Source organism: Durio zibethinus, chromosome 11 (genome assembly GCF_047325235.1).
Source record: "Durio zibethinus cultivar Kanyao isolate XHJ-2024 chromosome 11, ASM4732523v1, whole genome shotgun sequence".
NCBI lineage: Eukaryota > Viridiplantae > Streptophyta > Magnoliopsida > Malvales > Malvaceae > Durio > Durio zibethinus.
Window position 1 is genome coordinate 6,294,324 of NC_143172.1, and position 17,041 is coordinate 6,311,364.

General features: G+C 34.1%; 4 protein-coding genes across 6 annotated transcripts; 1 reads left to right on the forward strand and 3 right to left on the reverse strand.

Moving 5' to 3' along the window:
* Positions 1–3,334: 3,334 nt before the first annotated feature.
* LOC111291128 (uncharacterized) lies at positions 3,335–8,000 on the forward strand. Its single transcript, XM_022882721.2, has 6 exons — positions 3,335–4,226; positions 5,710–6,272; positions 6,433–6,625; positions 6,769–6,833; positions 6,962–7,172; positions 7,456–8,000. Exons 1-6 carry the CDS (start codon positions 4,041–4,043, stop codon positions 7,807–7,809), a joined length of 1,572 nt encoding a protein of 523 aa, XP_022738456.1. The 5' UTR covers positions 3,335–4,040; the 3' UTR covers positions 7,810–8,000.
* A 125-nt stretch (positions 8,001–8,125) lies between these two features.
* On the reverse strand, positions 8,126–11,471 carry LOC111291129 (receptor-like protein 13). Of its 3 annotated transcripts, none has more exons than XM_089767858.1 (2): positions 9,190–11,471; positions 8,126–9,106 (listed from the first exon to the last, which is right to left on the reverse strand). In XM_089767858.1, the coding sequence occupies exons 1-2, from the start codon at positions 9,891–9,893 to the stop codon at positions 9,028–9,030; spliced, it is 783 nt and encodes a 260-aa protein (XP_089623984.1). In that variant the 5' UTR covers positions 9,894–11,471; the 3' UTR covers positions 8,126–9,027. The 3 variants fall into 2 exon arrangements, 1 of the variants encoding a protein (XP_089623984.1); XR_002690334.2 differs by having other exon boundaries at positions 8,126–8,400; positions 8,537–11,471.
* Positions 11,472–11,644: 173 nt separating this feature from the next.
* On the reverse strand, positions 11,645–13,837 carry LOC149516018 (actin-depolymerizing factor 7-like). The gene is made up of 3 exons (XM_089767859.1): positions 13,038–13,837; positions 12,525–12,784; positions 11,645–11,981 (listed from the first exon to the last, which is right to left on the reverse strand). Exons 1-3 carry the CDS (start codon positions 13,038–13,040, stop codon positions 11,831–11,833), a joined length of 414 nt encoding a protein of 137 aa, XP_089623985.1. The 5' UTR covers positions 13,041–13,837; the 3' UTR covers positions 11,645–11,830.
* A 225-nt stretch (positions 13,838–14,062) lies between these two features.
* LOC111291001 (uncharacterized) lies at positions 14,063–17,041 on the reverse strand. The gene is made up of 5 exons (XM_022882529.2): positions 16,564–17,041; positions 16,318–16,447; positions 15,799–15,890; positions 15,505–15,607; positions 14,063–14,396 (listed from the first exon to the last, which is right to left on the reverse strand). Exons 1-5 carry the CDS (start codon positions 16,861–16,863, stop codon positions 14,191–14,193), a joined length of 831 nt encoding a protein of 276 aa, XP_022738264.2. The 5' UTR covers positions 16,864–17,041; the 3' UTR covers positions 14,063–14,190.

Sequence of the window (17,041 nt, forward strand, 5' to 3'; positions counted from 1 at the left end):
ACCTGTTGTATATGAAATCGCTCAGGCTAACACTCCCTCATGGGGCAGAAAACATCCAATGATATATATTCTCTTAGAAAGCTGCAAAATATCAGAGGTTGACATAGAGAAAGATGTCTCTCCTGTGCCCTGTCTCTTCAAAAGTGAATAAAGGAAATTTTATGGTATAACTTTTTACGATTGTTTGGAAGCATAATGATCATAGTTATGATGTTGTTCGAGGGAAAAGAAAAAAAGGCTTTCGTGCTCATAATCTAATCGATCACACTTGAATACACAAAAACACCATTAATTGTAATTCAAAAACCTATGATCATCTTTGTTGGGACCTTCTACATACATATGTTTTTGCTCTTAACTTTTTTTTTTATTATTATTTTTAAATTTTTTTAATTATTAAAATTACTTAATCATTTTTTTTATAAATTTCAAAGATTCATATTCAGCAAATTATATAAAATTTCAAAAATAAATATCTAATAAATTATAAAGCTAATTGGATATTTATTATAGGAAAGTAAGTAAATTTTTAAGGAAAATTAAAAAAAGAAAATTTATTAAAAGTTTTTATTAATTAATGTAATGAAAAAATTATTATTGGAAAGAAAATAATAAATTTTAAAATAAAAAAAAAAGAAGTTGATTTTATTATTTTAATCTTTTAGAAAAAAATAAAATTTTATGAGATTTTAATTAAATATTTCATTTCTTGATATTATGAAAAATGATAAAGGAACCATATACCAAGTTTGATTAACTTTAGAGATGAAATTAATAGAAGTTGTATAAGTAATACTACTAAATATTATATAATTTTGTTAAAATTTAATACGTTAGCCAAAAAAACTCATTCTGATAAATAGATTGAGATATTTCTTCAAAAAATTCAATTTAGTTAGAATTATTATAAAATTTTAATAATCAATACAAAAAAATTTTATTAAAGAAGAAATAATGAATTTTAAATTTATAAAAAATTATATTTACTATTTTATCCTTAGTTTAATTAAGATCTTATAAGATTTTATTTATTCTCTATGATCAAAATAATAAAATTAACTATCTTTTTATTAATTTTAAAACTTATGATTTTTTTTTCATTAACAACTTTTTTATTACATTAATTAATATAAATTTCTAATAATTTTTTTTTATTTTTTTAAAGTTTTAAAAATTAACTTATGAAAAATTATATAATTTAACAAATTTTTATATTCGTTAAATTTTACAACTTATAGAATATAAATATCTAAAAATGTATAAGATAATTAAATAAGTTTACTTAAAAATAAATTTAAAAAAAGGTATGAAAAATAAAAACAAAAATGTATTTAGCTCTCTTTTCTGTTTTGTATGTGATTACTAAAACTTAAACGTGCAAACCAAGGTTCGAGTCACTTTTTGTAGCATGCAATCTTAGTGCTTAATGACATTGTGACATGCAACTCATGGTACAAAAATATTCCAGAATAGAACAGAAAATCCTTTTACTAGTTTCTACCTTTCTCCCAAAATTTCGTTAACACCACAAACCCAAAATAACGATTATCCCTGACAAAAAGTTACCAATTCAATCCCAAGTTTCCGTTAAATAATTTCAACTAAATATCTAAAATCTGACAGCTAGTTACCGGCCTGAGTTAAAATAAAAAGTCAAACCCAATGCGGATCATGTAAACAATCTGAGGCCCACAACTTTGGGTTGCTCAAGGAGACAGGGACCCATAACTATGTTAATTCTTGCTTTGTTTACTTTGTCCCTACCTATTTAAAGAATTTGGGTACCACACAGACTTGATTATGGGCCGCACATGAGGATGTAAAATATGAATCTATAAGCAGACTTGGTCTGGAACCAGACAAAAACTCATAAAAACGAGACTCAGACTTGAGCCCATAAATAACTCTCAATGTCCCTCAAGGAGATCGAGTAATGTTCACAAGAGGATATTTAGTAGAAGTGTTCAGTCAGATTGAATTTAGATCAGATTTAAAATCAAGTTTATATATTTATTTAGGTTTAATTTAAAATTCCAAATTTCAATTTTTTTTTTAAATTGATCCAAATTAAAATAATAAATTCTAAGTCTTCTCATTAAATTTAATTCATAAAATAAAAATTTAAAAAATATAATTAAATTAAATTTAATGGAATTATATTAAATTTACATATATATATAAATTAAAAATAAAAATTAAGTTTAATAAATATATATTTTTTAATTTATATATAATTTATATATATATAAATTTGAATCAGATTCGAATTTAAAATTTTTTGTTTAAGGTCTCACCTAAAATTTAAATGAATTTAAAAATTATATCCAAATCCTTTTAATGAATTTTAATTTTTTATTTAAATCTTTTAAAAATTTAGACAAACTTTCAGATTTAAACAAATAACCTACCCTTTAATCAGATCTAATCTCTAGGCTGAACTTGAACAGTTTTATGTTGATTTTTCGGTTTTTTTTTTTTTTTTTTTAAGATCTCTTTGCTCCTGCTGGGTGTTGCTTCCACTTTCTTAGGCGTGCCAATTAAAATTATAAATCACTGTCAGTGTTGGAACGGTTGATAATTACAAGCACCATCTTGTAATGGAAAACAAACAAGATAACTTCTGAATTTCTAATCCTTCGTATTTGTGCTTGTCTTTTGGGCTATCATGAATAAATTGACTGAGATTTGGAAGTTGATTGTAGATTAGTCTAGCATTTATTAATTCAGAAAATTACTGCAATTTATCTGGCTGGTCAAATTAAATAATTTTTTTTCTAATTATTAACAAATTGTTTCTAAATACCTTGTACCCTCTTAAAAAAACCCGAATTTCATTTTTATAAATTTAGTTACCTAATATGAGATTTGATTAGTTTATTTAATTATGTAATCTTGAAATTTTTATTTACTCATACAACCTATTAGGTTTGTCATTAAATATTAAAAAAATTGATGATTTAAGTATTCATATTATATAAAATATTTAATTGAGTTTAGTATAAGGAGTGAAGTGATATCCAATCATAATAACAGAGAAATAAGATAGAGCATTCATGTCTTTCAATTTTGTTATAAAATACATTAAAAAATTACCTATTTTATAAAAAGGAAATCTATTTTATCTTAAAAAATTACTCATTTTCCTTTCTCCCAAAATATTGTTTTCACTTATTTTTCCCCACTTGGTGTACATATTTTTAGTGAATAATTAATGTTATTTTTAGACTTGTTTTATCTATGTTTGAAATTAAAGGCAAATGGAAAAGTCAGAAAAATATAAATGTCAAAAATTAGGCAGAAAGGACCAAAGGAAATGTACATGTGACGAATTACCGTTAGAACTGCTAAAAGGAGGCAGTGCGCTGCTGCCATACTGTGGGCTTTTACTTTTGTTCCTTCTATTTCACTTTACTGCCATTTCCCTGCTTGCAAAATAAATGAAAAATACCTTTTGGTCGTTTATTCCTACACCACGTTTCTGAATATTGGCCTTTAAGAAATCTAAAAAAGAAAGAGGTAGCTGCTGATTTCTCACGAGATTTTTGTCCCAACCTTTCCTCTGGCTGTAAGCCAGTAAGTCCTTTTATTCTTGTTTTATATCTCTCTTCCTCTGACTTTCTATCTTCCAATCAAAATCCTTTCTTTAGATCTTTTCCTTTCCTCGTTACCTACCTTTTCGGCTTTTGGTAACATTATTAAGTATCAGTATCTTTTCTCCTCTTTTCTTCATTCCTTTCCTCATTTTCTTTTATCCAAGTACTTTACTACTCCCCAAACATTAACCTTTTTTAATCACTCTTTTGCTGAACTCGCTTATATCAGTTCTGATCTGTTCTCCCTTATTTCTCCAAGTACAACAGAGCTGAAAAAACCCCCGGGAAACACCTTCCAGGTTCATGGACTTTTCTCCCCTGCTCCAAAACTGAGCTACCCCTTTTGATGAAATCTTCCGAATTGCGGTCACCGTCGGTCTTCTAAGAGACTAGACAAAGCCAGCTAACCACTCGGAGTCTCGCAAGGGCGGGAGATATAAGTTAGAGATGAATATCCACACGAGGGAAAACAACCTGCAACAGGGGAAGGGACCGATCCGTCTGTTCAGTCAATTCACGGAAACCATCTGGCGGCCTTTCGTTAAAACATCAGCTAGATCCTCAGCTATACTAATCGTCTTCGTCGTCTTACTCGTCGGCGCGTTGGTCTCCACGCGTTTGCTTGACACCACTGTAAGTAAAGTACTAAATTTTGTTTAATATTATTATAATTATGACCATGAAACTTTCCTACCTTGTCTGCCATAAAATTGACCCCTCTATCCGAGCATTGAAAAAAAAAAAAAAACGAAGTTTATTTCACCGAAAACCTCATTTTTCTCATATGGAAGCAAACTCAGTCAAAGCGACGTGGGTTTAACTATAGCTAGAGTCTAGTTGCGTAATTAAAATAATTAAAAAGTAGGCAATAGATGTATTTGCAAAAGCCGTGATTGAAGCAGAAAAAATTAATTGAGATTTGAGAAGAAAGATTTGAAGGCACAAGGAGCGGCTTAGGTGTCGGTTAAAAACTTCCATGGAGACAGGGAGAGGATTCATTGCCTAATTTATTTGGGACGCGTGTTATGGTGTTGATTACTTTCATGTGCAGTATGGGACCGTTTCTATTTTGTTGGTGTCCTACTTTCGTATGACTTGTTTACCTCTCCTCTTCCCCAAACCTAAATTTGAAATTTCTGCCTGCCCATTTACATGATGCCAAGTGATTATTTTTCCAATACTTTGCTTAAATATTTTAGCCATATAAATCTGGAGAGAAAAAGAAAAGACAAAAGCATGTTTTTGTGGTTTAGCATTAATCATGTACTGTTAAATCTAAACTTACACTGTATTTAATAACACGAAAGGATGAAAGACAGAGGAATAAATAGTTCGGATTCAACGATTAAGAGTACAGTATGCTGGTGAAGTTTTTATATGAAAATGTTACTATTTTAATAAAAAAATGTAACGTTAATGTATATGTTTATTTATGAAAAAATTATATACATTCATCTGAAATAATTATTTCATATACTCACATAATATATAAGTTTTTAAAAGTTTATTATAGCTCATAAAATTAATTTGAATACTTTTTACATAAATTTTTAAAATAAAAAAAAAGTGTAAAATAAACATATGAGATGAATGCATGTAACATTATCCTTTATTTATTATTCATTTACACGTGACTACTCATGAAAAGCATAATTTCAATTGCTAGATGAAGTTCGGTTAGTTCACAATTTACATATAAAATATGTTTGCTAAAAATCTTCTGAAATTATATGGTGTCAATTCTCTTAAATATGTTAGAGCTAAGATGTCAATGATCTCTGGAATTAGAATATCATTGTTAGACTGCAAGTGAGTCATGGCAAATGTTTTGGGTTTATGGATTGCAATGTCCAAAAGTTTTGGCCAGTGTTGGTTTAGAACAAAACTATCGGAAATACTGAAATCTTGGTCCCTCTCTTCAACATTATATTATTAATTAAAGTGGAATTGAATTTTACTATTGATGATAATTAAATTTATTACTTAGCTCGCAGTTTATATTTAAAGAATTAAATTCAAATTGTACATTCTTTCAAGTAGAGTCGTAGTGGTGGTGGGGATTATTGGTGGTCACTACTCACTTAATTTTTTTAAATTGGGCGCGGTGGGCCTGCAGACTTTTGTTGGTGGGTTGGTTCAGAAGCCCATAACAAGTACAAGATCTGGAGGTGAAGACCACACAAAGCCTCGAAAGCAAGTAGAAATCCCACTTAACTGCAGTGCACTTGAGCTCACACGATCCTGCCCCACAAACTACCCGACAACTTCGGAGGTAGATCCCGACAGTAATTTAAATACTTGTCCAGATTACTTCCGTTGGATCCATGAAGATCTAAGGCCATGGGCCTACACGGGGATCACACTTGACATGGTGAAGAGAGCCAAGAAAACGGCTAATTTCAGATTGGTTGTAGTAAACGGGAGGGCCTATGTGGAGACGTATCATAAAGCGTTCCAGACAAGGGATGTTTTTACACTCTGGGGGATCCTACAGTTATTAAGGAAGTATCCAGGAAAACTGCCCGATTTGGATCTCATGTTTGATTGTGTTGATTGGCCGGTCATCAAATCAAGCGACTATGGTGGGCCCAATGCCAACACCCCACCTCCCTTGTTTCGTTACTGCAAGGATAATGAAACACTGGATGTCCTTTTCCCGGACTGGTCCTTCTGGGGATGGTTAGACCCTTTTTCTCACTTTCCTTTTCCTTGTAGTAATTTTGTTTTGTTTATATAAAAAACAGGTTTGCCGTTCTTTGTTGTTTTAGGTGAAAAGCTAAGTTTTTGATGTAATTGGTGAAAAATGTTTTTACATAATCCATTACGTAATGATTATCAGGCCTGAGATTAACATAAAGCCGTGGGTGCTGTTGTTAAATGAGCTAATGGAAGGCAACAAAAGAAAGGGATGGGACGAAAGGGAACCTTATGCTTACTGGAAAGGGAATCCCAATGTTGCCGAAACCAGGCAAGACCTCCTAAAATGCAACGTTTCAGACAAACAGGATTGGGGTGCTCGTGTCTATGCCCAGGTCATCATTATATCTATGTTTCACTTTATTTTCATTGGAATATTCATTATTTCCACCATATGTATACTATTAATTATTTTAATTTCCTCTCATTTATGGTAAGAAAGTTAGCAGTTATTCTAATACTAGGAAACTATTTGCAGGATTGGGGACAAGAATCACAGCAAGGGTACAAGCAATCAAACCTGGCAAACCAATGTGAACACAGGTTAAAGATCAAGTTTTTTACTTTTTATTTAATTAATTATTTTTTCCATAAATTTGAATTACTTATTTTATACTTATTCTGCTATAAATTCATGTCCATTTTCTTTTCTGAATGCATAATTTTTGCAGGTTTAAGATCTACGTCGAAGGATCGGCATGGTCTGTCAGTGAAAAGTACATTCTTGCTTGTGATTCTGTTACCTTACTAGTAAAACCCCGCTATTATGATTTTTTCACCAGAAGTTTGGAGCCAATGCATCATTATTGGTCCATTAAGGCTGATGATAAGTGCAGATCTATTAAATATGCTGTTGACTGGGGCAACTCCCACCAGGAAGAGGTAACAATCTTGTTTAATTGTAGCCAAGGGCATTATATATAGGATCAATAAAAGCAACTTATTCTGCTCTGCCATCAGGATTACAAAATGGGAAGTTTTTGCTCACTAATCTGAGAGCTGTGGCAGGGTTCAAGTTGCATAATTGTTACATTACATAAAAAATGCAATATTACAACTTGAAATTCTTCAATGGAAAATTGTGAAAATGATCTGAATTGTTATTGAATTACTTAATAATTTCTAAATGTTTTTCTCATTCCATTATTTTCATTTGTTTCATCAGGCACAGGCCATGGGCAAGGCAGCAAGTGAGTTTATTAAAAAGGAGTTGAAGATGGACTACGTGTATGATTATATGTTTCATCTCTTAAATGAGTATGCTAAACTCTTGAGATTTAAGCCCACCATACCTAGAAAAGCTGTTGAATTCTGTCCGGAAACAATGGCTTGTCCGGCCGTTGGACTAATAAAGGAGTTCATGATAGAATCAGTGGTGAAGGGTCCCTCACTTACAAGCCCATGCACCTTGCCTCCACCTCATGATCCGGCATCCCTTTATGCCTTGCTTCGTAAAAAGGACAATTCAATAAATCAAGTAGAGGAATTGGAGAAGAAATTTTGGGAAAAGCAAAAATAAGCAGTCAATTAGGAAATAATATTTCTTTCATACTTATACGAACCAGAAGCAGATTGTATTCTTACATCAAAGCTCGGTTAATTTTCACTTATGGTCCTTCTTTTGTAGTAATACTAACAGGAAAAATAATACTAATAAAACAATGTATTTCAGTATCAATAATTTAACATATTTGGGGTGTTACCATCAAATTTTATGTACGACATAATGAAATTTGTGGCTGTGCTTCAATAAACTAGAAAAAGGAGAAAGTTCTGGAGATCCGAGGAACTCATTTCGCATCTGCAGTATGTTTGCGCATCAGTGTTGCTAAGAAAAAGTAATAAAAACTGAATTCCATTTATCAAATTGAAGTCCATCACAATTCACAAATTCACAATACATAACACAAAATAGAACTAAGTTAAAAGTACCAAAAAGCAAAACTACTAGATTGCAAGTGCAAAGTCAAATTCTTGCAGCTTGAATGCAATTGTTTTCATAGATGCTAGTACCTGAGTTCATTTTCACTCATCTGTACGGTTTCCCTTGATCATGTTTTTGACACTTGCCATCTTCAATGCTACAAGCACAAGCACCCGATCTTTGGACCTGTCCACGAACACGAAATAAGCATGTCTCAGACTTTTATTGAATATTTAAACCCCAACAACTCCCCAGAATCCAGTTGCAAAGCCAGACATTATGACAATATAAAACCTCATCTCCTCAGCAGGGTTGTCTTTACCATTGTCTTTGTTGTCTTGACGAGGCTCATCATCCAAGCATTTCTTTAATAGTGAAGTGCCACAGAGTAGGGGGTTATCAGCATAAATGGATGGATCATCAAGAGTTTGGAGTTGATTGCCATTTGGAATCTGCCCTGAGAAGTTGTTGTATGACAAGTTGAGGTGACTCAGTTTAGTTAGAGTTGACAAACTACTTGGAATCAAGCCAGAAAGTTCATTTAATGACAAGTCGAGAGATTCCAGCACCTCAAGTTCCCCCATCTTCTCAGGCATCATCCCTGACAACTGGTTACGAGACAAATTCAGACCAATTAACCCTGTAAGGAAAGTTAGCTCTTCAGGGATTTGTCCCTCCAGTTTATTACTTGAGAGGTCCAAATTTACCAAAAACGACAATGTTGATGTGCATTCGAGGAATCTTCCTTTCATGACCTCTGTTAAGTGCTCCACATCCCACCATAGCAAGTGTTTATAATTATAGCTTTTAAGACTAATGACATCCATCCGAGGAAGGACCATGCCAGTTAAGTTGCCGAAGCAATGAGGTATCCTCCCTTATAGATTGTTTTCTGCAAGATCAAGAATTCGCAGATCAGAAGAGAGTTGGCAGAGTTGCAAAGGGATACTACCATTGAATTTATTTTCTCGTAACCTGAGAACTTCTAGGGAGCAAAAACTTTCCCCGATCCATTTAGCTACATTTCCAGATAATGTATTCTCACCAAGATCCAAAAATCTAAGAGATGAGCAATTTTTTAAGGCCAATGGTAGCTCGCCGTTGAGACTGTTGTTGCTCAAGATAAACCATCTCTGTGAATCAAGATGCCCAATAGAGCTGGGGATAACACCTGAGAGCTTGTTAGATGATAGATCTAAAACTTCTATGTCATGATTATCTTTCCAACAGTCAGGAACGTTCCCAGACAAGGTATTTTTGGAAAGATCTAGAACTACCAGAGTTTTAATACGACAAAGCGAGTTTGGAATGGAACCGTTCATAAGGTTGTCAGAAAGAATCAAAATCCTCAACTGACGCAAGATATCACCAATATTTTCGGGAAGTGCCCCTGAGATCCAGTTATTAGAGAGATTGACGTGCTTCAAGTTGGAAGGCAATATTGGAAGGTTACCCGAGATGCTAGTATTGGAAAGAACTAGTGATGTTGCTTTCAATTGCGTTTGAACCCATTGAGGAAACCCTGTTCCAAATTTGCAAGAGTTCATTCCAATGTATTCCAATTGAAAAGAAGGGACCCAATTTGATTTTATTTTGATACTCAAACCACTGAAGCTAATAGACAACGTTTTCAACTTTGACACCGCAGCGAAGTGGACTTCAGAAATGGCACCTTCCATTAAATTGTGAGAAAGACCTAAGTCTCGAGGTTGGAAAGTTGCCCAAGACTTTCTGGAACGGTACCTCCCAATGAATTATGAGAAAGATCTAAAGTCTCGAGGTCGGAAAGTTGCCCAAGACTTTTTGGATTTGTCCCATTCAATTGATTGGTAGAAAGATGAAGGTGTTTTAGGTTTTTTTAGCATCTCCAGCCAATCTGGTATGTGGCCACTAATCCTGCCATAATCTAAACTCAATGTCTCCAGATCACGTCCAACTCATCCAGATAAATTTCGATGATTTCCAATTTTCTCACCCTGGAATTGGTTATATGACAAATCTAATGATTTTAAGCTGCACATATTTCCCATGATCGATAACAACCCCTGTTCAATGCTACTAAAATCATTAGCCGCAAGATTGAGATGCACAAGGTTCTTAAAATTGCCAAAGCTGTTCTGGACTGAAGAATTAAGAAGGTTACCACAAAGATCAAGGATTCTCAGAGAAGTCATGTTTTGAAGCATAAAAGGTACTGGACCGGCAAAATTGTTCTGTCCAAGATCTAGATGCCGAATGCTATGAAATGTAAAATTAATAGGATGCCAAGGCAAATGTGAATTATCAGGCCCACATTGAGACAAATGTAATGATAACAAAGAAGGAAGCATGTTTAATACCTGAAACAAGCTTCTTGCCTCACCAAGGTATATACCTGCCATACCGAGATGCTGCAAAGATGTAAGGTTAGAAATCCATTGCACGTCGTCAGCCCTCAAGGCCCACAACGGTCCTTGATCTTCGCTACTAAGATCAAGAACACGTAAACTGGTAAGATTTCCGAGATTATTAGGAACAGTTCCATTGAATCGAGCATTGGAGATATTACGGTATCTCAGTTGTTTCATCAAACCGAAAAATTGCGGAATAGCTCTATATCGAAAATCATTTCCACTCAAGTCCAGGTGTTCCAAATATCTCAACCCAGGCAAACAAGAATTTACCTCAGGAGGAACTAAGAAACTGTTCTTAGTAATTATATTTAACCCGAAAATACTGTCGTCGCTAATTAACCGTGACGGTGCTCTGAGATTAAGCTTGACAATATGGCCATTGGTTTCATCGCAGCTTACTCCTTTCCATATGCAACAGTTGTTGCCTTTCCAAGATGATAGGCGACAGAACGGATCTTGAAAACTTTGCTTTAGCTTCAAAAGAGTTTGTCTTTCTCGTTCGATGCAACTGAAGCTTGAATTTTGGCATGAACAGAACAGTGCGGTTTGAATGCACAAGGTAAGCACAACGAGCATAGGATTGAAAAGTTTATCAATCATATTTGCGATATGATACTGATAATGAATCCTTGCACATAAAGTGTGTATGTGTGTGAGAGAGAGAGAGAGAGAGAGAGAGTGGGAAACTCAGAAAACTGCACCATGCATGTTGCCGAGAAATTACTAGTAGGCCAGACCATCGAATTCTATATTGGCTCGTCAACTATGTCGGTTTTGACTCATAAAGCTAACTACAGAAGGTGGGCTTAGGTGGTGGATAAGCAAATCAGGAAGGACCAAGTAGTTCACTGAACTACTAGTACAATATGTGTTATAGTATTATCTTTAGAAAATTCAACATTAATTTGCTTTTGCAAAGAAATTTTCGTTTCTATATACAGAATTTAAACCACGACTATCAACTCGAGATCTTTATTTCAAAGAATTACTATATAAAATTGACTATCAACACCAACATATCGAAGTCGAAACACAAATGATTGAAAAACTATTAAGCATAAAGGTGTGGGTAATATTAGTACATTAAAACTACACAGTCAATTGTAAAAAACCCACACGGAAAAAAGTGAAAATTTTCTTAAAAATACAAATAAGCAATGCTCACAAATTGAAATGCTTAGGACAGGGAATGCTTGCAGAAGAAAAACGCAAGAATAGAGCGTTTACAGTGCCCGGCCTTTTATAATGTCGAAGCTCATTTCACTAGGATCTGTTGCCTGCAACTCAACTTGAATCCCATCCAATTCCCTCTTGAATCTGTCTTTTGAGCTGGCATACACCATCTTACTTCTCACCTTCGATGTATCAGGTGACCTTCAAAAACCATGAATAGAAATTAGAGAAATTCTTTTTCTTGTTTTAGGCTTGAAAAATGAAAACAACCAATTTCACATTGGGCTCTTTTACATTATTTTCTCGTTACATTTCATCAATTGAAGTAGTTTTTTGTCCGATGTCGAATCAAAGTAGTTATCATACAAACTATGTTTTGTTTATGAAAGTTTTGAATAAAAAAAAGGGGAAATTAGGAAGAAAATGAGGGAAAAGATTAAATGATAGGATAAGAAATGGAGCCCATTTTACTAGGTAGGATGAATTATATTCGAAGTCATATAAACTGTTTCTGGATATTCAAATAACAGCATAAAAGTGGCTTTTTGTTTTTCAATTTTTACTCCTTTAAAGTGCCTTTATTCTACATGTTTTCCATGACTCAAACAGAGCAAAAAATTCATTCAAATAGGTGGTCGGGCCTGAAATTTTCTTGTATGAAAATTTGGGAGTGTTTCAACCTTTGTTTAACAAATGGCGTAGAGTTGGATTAATTTGGGGGAGCAAATTAATAAATAAGGTTACCATGCAATGAAGAAAATTTTGCTTTTCTGGCAGTTCTCAGAAGTAGTGAAATCAAAATCAAAGACAGCATAACGGCACTCATCGGCAGGCAGAGATGCTGTGAAATGATCGTAGGTTTCTTCAGGGCTGCCAAGTTTGTCTACCACCACCTGTTGGTTCTGAATCTTGAAAATGATGAAACGGTAATTCCTCTTCGCTTTTAGCTCCAAGAATTTCAGCTTACATTCATCATCCACAGCCATTCCAGATACCGCGTTCGCCTAATCCAAAATATCAGTTCCGGTATATATGAAAAGAAAACAAGAAATATATGAATCAATAAAAGATTTCGCCCCAGCATCTGTAATTTCTAAATTTCAACTTGGAAAAAGAAGATGGCCTCTTAATTGGATTTTCCTAATGAATGAATAATGGAACGAAAATCAAAATAAACAACTATGGTATTTCAGATATTGGAGAATCCAAATAATATGATTTTTCAAAAGATCAGAAACAGTGGAAAGGAGACCTTACCATTTTGTTGTTCAAAGGGAAACAAGTCTTGTGAGAAATGAAGAGCAAGAAGGAAGAAAGAAATGTAGTATGGGGTAGGATAGGAAGAGATCCTTAATTCAGGGGAGATATTGAGAGGCGATACAAATGCGGTGGTGAAGAGAAATTTGAGGGCTAAACAAGGGCAGACAACTCTCCAATCTTCTATGGGCTAATCATGTCCACAATAACAGTTTGTGTAGATTATCAGGAAACCACGTTGCCGGTTGCATGGCCAATTTTTCGTTACCTATTTTTATCATTTTGATTTTTGGGCAATACTTTCTTCTTTCCTTCCATATTTTATCCCCTATCAGGTTTCGTGATAGAAGATTAGGTTTTGGGTAGAGAGCTCTATCTCCTTAGATTTCTATTTTCAGAGTTTGCTACACCTAAAAGAAGATTAGGGTGGTTGAATTGAATGTCCTCCCAATGCAGCCATTTACAAATTGGAGGTTTTTTCCTCACATCTTCTGGGTGGGGTTAGCTTAGGCCTTACACTCTAAGGTGAACAAATACCATTAAAGTAACCAACCAACGAAAGACATCATCAAAATTCCCTCAAAGGCGCAACCTTCCCCACCCATCAAATGGCTTGGCAGATCAGGCCAAGCTTGCGGCATATGGATTGAAACATTCTTGGATGTCTCAATTTCTTTTCAGCTAAAGAATCAAACAAACTAGTAAAACTGAGATTCAAAAAAAAGAAAAAAGATTCCAGAATCCAGATCCACCAATTCAAAACCTCTAAAATTCGCATTAGTTGCGTACGTTGGAGAAAAATAGGTGTCACAAATAATTATCACGTTTCGTATTTGGTAATGAGTCATTAATTATCCCAATCATCAAATGAAGAGCAAAATTGAAAAGAATGCTATGTCTTGCAAGGCAGTAAATGAAGTACATTCGAATGACGTTAAGGGAGAATGGGTAATTCCCAATATAATTTGGAACAGGACCAAACATTAAAAAAAAAAAAAAAAAACACAAGAATTACTACGTAGTAATACAAAATCAAAACCATGAAGAAGCAAATATATTTAAAATACCATAGAACATTTGTGAAATATAGCAATCATCTGTCAGCGCTACTTGAAATATAACAAGCATTTGTCACCACGGATAAGAAAACTACTCAAAATTCATGGGAAGAAAATTTTAATCCTTCAAAATTAACCACTTTAGGCCCTTTTTTCTTTTTTGATTTTATCTTAGCATCTTTTGCATCAGAAGCATCATGGTCTGTTGACTCAAAGTCCTGTGTCATGAAGTCGTCCTCAAGATCATCTCCACTTATGAATTTTGTCACTTGCCCTGTTGGCCTTTCTCCACTTTCAGTTGCTGAAATTAGGAAATGATACAAAGGATAAAGTTAAGATTGTAACTTGCAAAACCCTACACCATATTCTTGCACACACAGGAAGGGCAAGAACATGATGCCATCAGATAACAAGAATTCTTAGCAGGTCATCTAGATTGCCAACATGGATTTTACTTTCATCACTAAATAACTTGAGAGATTATAACTGGCAACTGGGGATAGCTTTACAACTATTCTCACTTTAAATTCCAGACGCTACGGTCACTGTCAAATCTAACCAATTATCCTACCTACACTACTTTATCCCAATTATTAGAATCTATGTCATATTATTCACATAGAAGCCAATTTTTTTTCTTTGAAAGCAGCCAAGATCAATATAGCAGACTTACATCATATAAGCATTATCACAACTGCTCTTTTATCTTAGTTTTGGCCAAATATCTTGTCTTATATTTGATAATAAGAAATTCAAGTTACTCTTAATCGGTAAACATTGCATTGAAATTATCTCTAAGGCACCTATACTTCCAATTCCTGCAATAACCAACCAACAAGTATACGGTACCACCCTCCCATATTATATGTATCACACATAACATGTTTCTTGCTACACTGTATGAGCTAATGAAAAAGCATAAGCAAGGAACTAGTTCTGCTTTAGCACATTCTATAACATTACCAGTAATCCTAAAACATGAGATAATAGAAAAGGGCATAGCATGATCAAAGGACTGAGATTCTTATCCTAACCAGATTGTTTCTTACTTGTCATTTTAATGTCTTATCATTACTTAACAAGAATAACAAGACCAGTAACGTCAAATACATTGAGAAACTTTTGAAAGACGCCTTTTTCCTCTTTTTTTCTCAAATCACTACAAACAAAATATTTGTGGCTTTTATTAAATCAGACCTTACAGTTATTTCTCATCCTCCGACACGTGTATTTATATTGGGCTATGGAGTAACTAGAGAAGCTCAGTAAATGATACAACACTTGCAAAAGAAATCAAAAGAAACCCAGGGTTTTGTTGGAGTACACCTTGGTTATTCAATTATATAAATTATATTAAACAAACAGCCGAAGAGTTGGGATAAACCCTGAATTTTGGAATAAAAACTTACATGCGCCACCTTCTCTGGTTGCTGCAGCGGATGCCTTTTTGCCTTTGTCAGGACAATCTTTGGCCAAGTGGGTTACACCACCACATATTTTGCAACAACCACCCTATAGAGAGACAAAACAAAATAAAATGTAAATTCAAGGTCTCAGATTAGTGAAGAAAAAAATTGCTGCAATGGATTGAAACATTTACCAATGAACATACACTTCATAAACAATTTGTCTGCTCCCCAATAATACATGAGACAGTGCACTTACAAAATCAAAAGGCTACAAATAATTTACCCAAAATGTACCTTTGGATAGATTCCATGAGCATTTTTAGGGCAGTTCTTGCTCAGATGTCCAATTTCCTTGCAGACAAAACATTTGGCAAACTTAGTCCCCCCTGCAATATGAAAGAGAAAATCATTGTTCATGGCAATGAATAAAGTGAAGCTCAAACACAGACAAATTATAATTGCAAATCTGAACAAGTTTTCTTATCTTATATGAATTTGTATAAAAACATACATAAACACAACCCTATCGTAGAATAGAAATTCATTTGAAGTCTAACACAACCCTAAGTTTCGTAGTCTAAACAGTATGTTATGCTAAAAACTACAACCACCAAATTCATTTGGAAGACAAGCATTTGCATATATCATGCAACAATAAATTAAATCACTTAATATCATCGAAGAGACCAAATTCAGCACGATTCAGCGCCGAATGAGACCAAAGGTTTAAAAAGGTAATCATAATCATAAAGTTTAGAGAGAATAAAGCAATGTAGAGCATTCCAAGTGATAAAAGGAAAAGGAGAAAAATACCATCTTGAAGAGGTTGAGGACATTTCGCGAGTGAATGCCCAGTTTCTCCACAGTTATAACACTTCCTTTTATCCATAACATCAGGGCAGTTCTTCAGACTGTGTCCACGTTGACGACAGAGCAAACATACCTGCAAACATCACAAGACAAACAACAAAACAGCAAATTAAAGGAAATTTAATAAAAAAAAACTCATAAATCTCAAAATTAAAAAGAAAAATAGTTGAAATCAAAATAAAATCTAACCATATGCTTTTCCCATTGAGCTTTTTGAGGGCAAAGCTTGGCAATATGATCATTGGCTTTACATATATAGCAACTTTCACCAGGCCTCATGCCAGGAATTCTAAGTGGGTGTTTTCTAATCCCTTTTTTGTTGAAATTATTGGGGTCTTTAGGCTGTTTGGGCTCTTCTTTTTTCCGCTTGAACTTGCTCTTTTTCTTCTTCTTCTTGTCTGGGTCTTTTGCTGGGGTTGGCTCTGGGGTCGGCTCAGGATGCGCTTCTTTGTATTGCTTGCGAGCTAATTTCTGTCTTTTGTTCGCCATATTCAATGAAAACTACAAGAGAGAGAGAGAGAGAAAAGTATCGACTGTCGAAGGAGACGCAAAGGGTTTTAGGAGGGTACTTGGTTGAAAGAGTAAAAAGGCAAGCGGCGCCGATGAAAAACCCAAGCAAACTAGCAAAGGGGCTCACAAAGGAGTCAAAAGCGGCTATATAAGTTTT

Bases quoted from the DNA above. Each gene is read 5' to 3' on its own strand.
- LOC149516018 (XM_089767859.1), bottom strand. The intron at 11,982-12,524 runs GTAACCTTATTT...TGGTTTTTGAAG, and splicing joins AAAATTTTCTTCATTGCATG to GTCACCTGATACATCGAAGG.
- LOC111291129 (XM_089767858.1), bottom strand. From the start codon at position 9,893: ATGGAAGGTGCCATTTCTGAAGTCCACTTCGCTGCGGTGTCAAAGTTG. The intron at 9,107-9,189 runs GTTACGAGAAAA...TTGATCTTGCAG, and splicing joins TGCTCCCTAGAAGTTCTCAG to AAAACAATCTATAAGGGAGG.
- LOC111291001 (XM_022882529.2), bottom strand. From the start codon at position 16,863: ATGGCGAACAAAAGACAGAAATTAGCTCGCAAGCAATACAAAGAAGCG. The intron at 16,448-16,563 runs GTTAGATTTTAT...TGATGTTTGCAG, and splicing joins CTCAATGGGAAAAGCATATG to GTATGTTTGCTCTGTCGTCA. The intron at 14,397-15,504 runs GTAAGTTTTTAT...TCCTAATTTCAG, and splicing joins AACCAGAGAAGGTGGCGCAT to CAACTGAAAGTGGAGAAAGG.
- LOC111291128 (XM_022882721.2), top strand. From the start codon at position 4,041: ATGAATATCCACACGAGGGAAAACAACCTGCAACAGGGGAAGGGACCG. The intron at 6,273-6,432 runs GTTAGACCCTTT...AATGATTATCAG, and splicing joins GACTGGTCCTTCTGGGGATG to GCCTGAGATTAACATAAAGC. The intron at 6,834-6,961 runs GTTAAAGATCAA...TAATTTTTGCAG, and splicing joins GCAAACCAATGTGAACACAG to GTTTAAGATCTACGTCGAAG.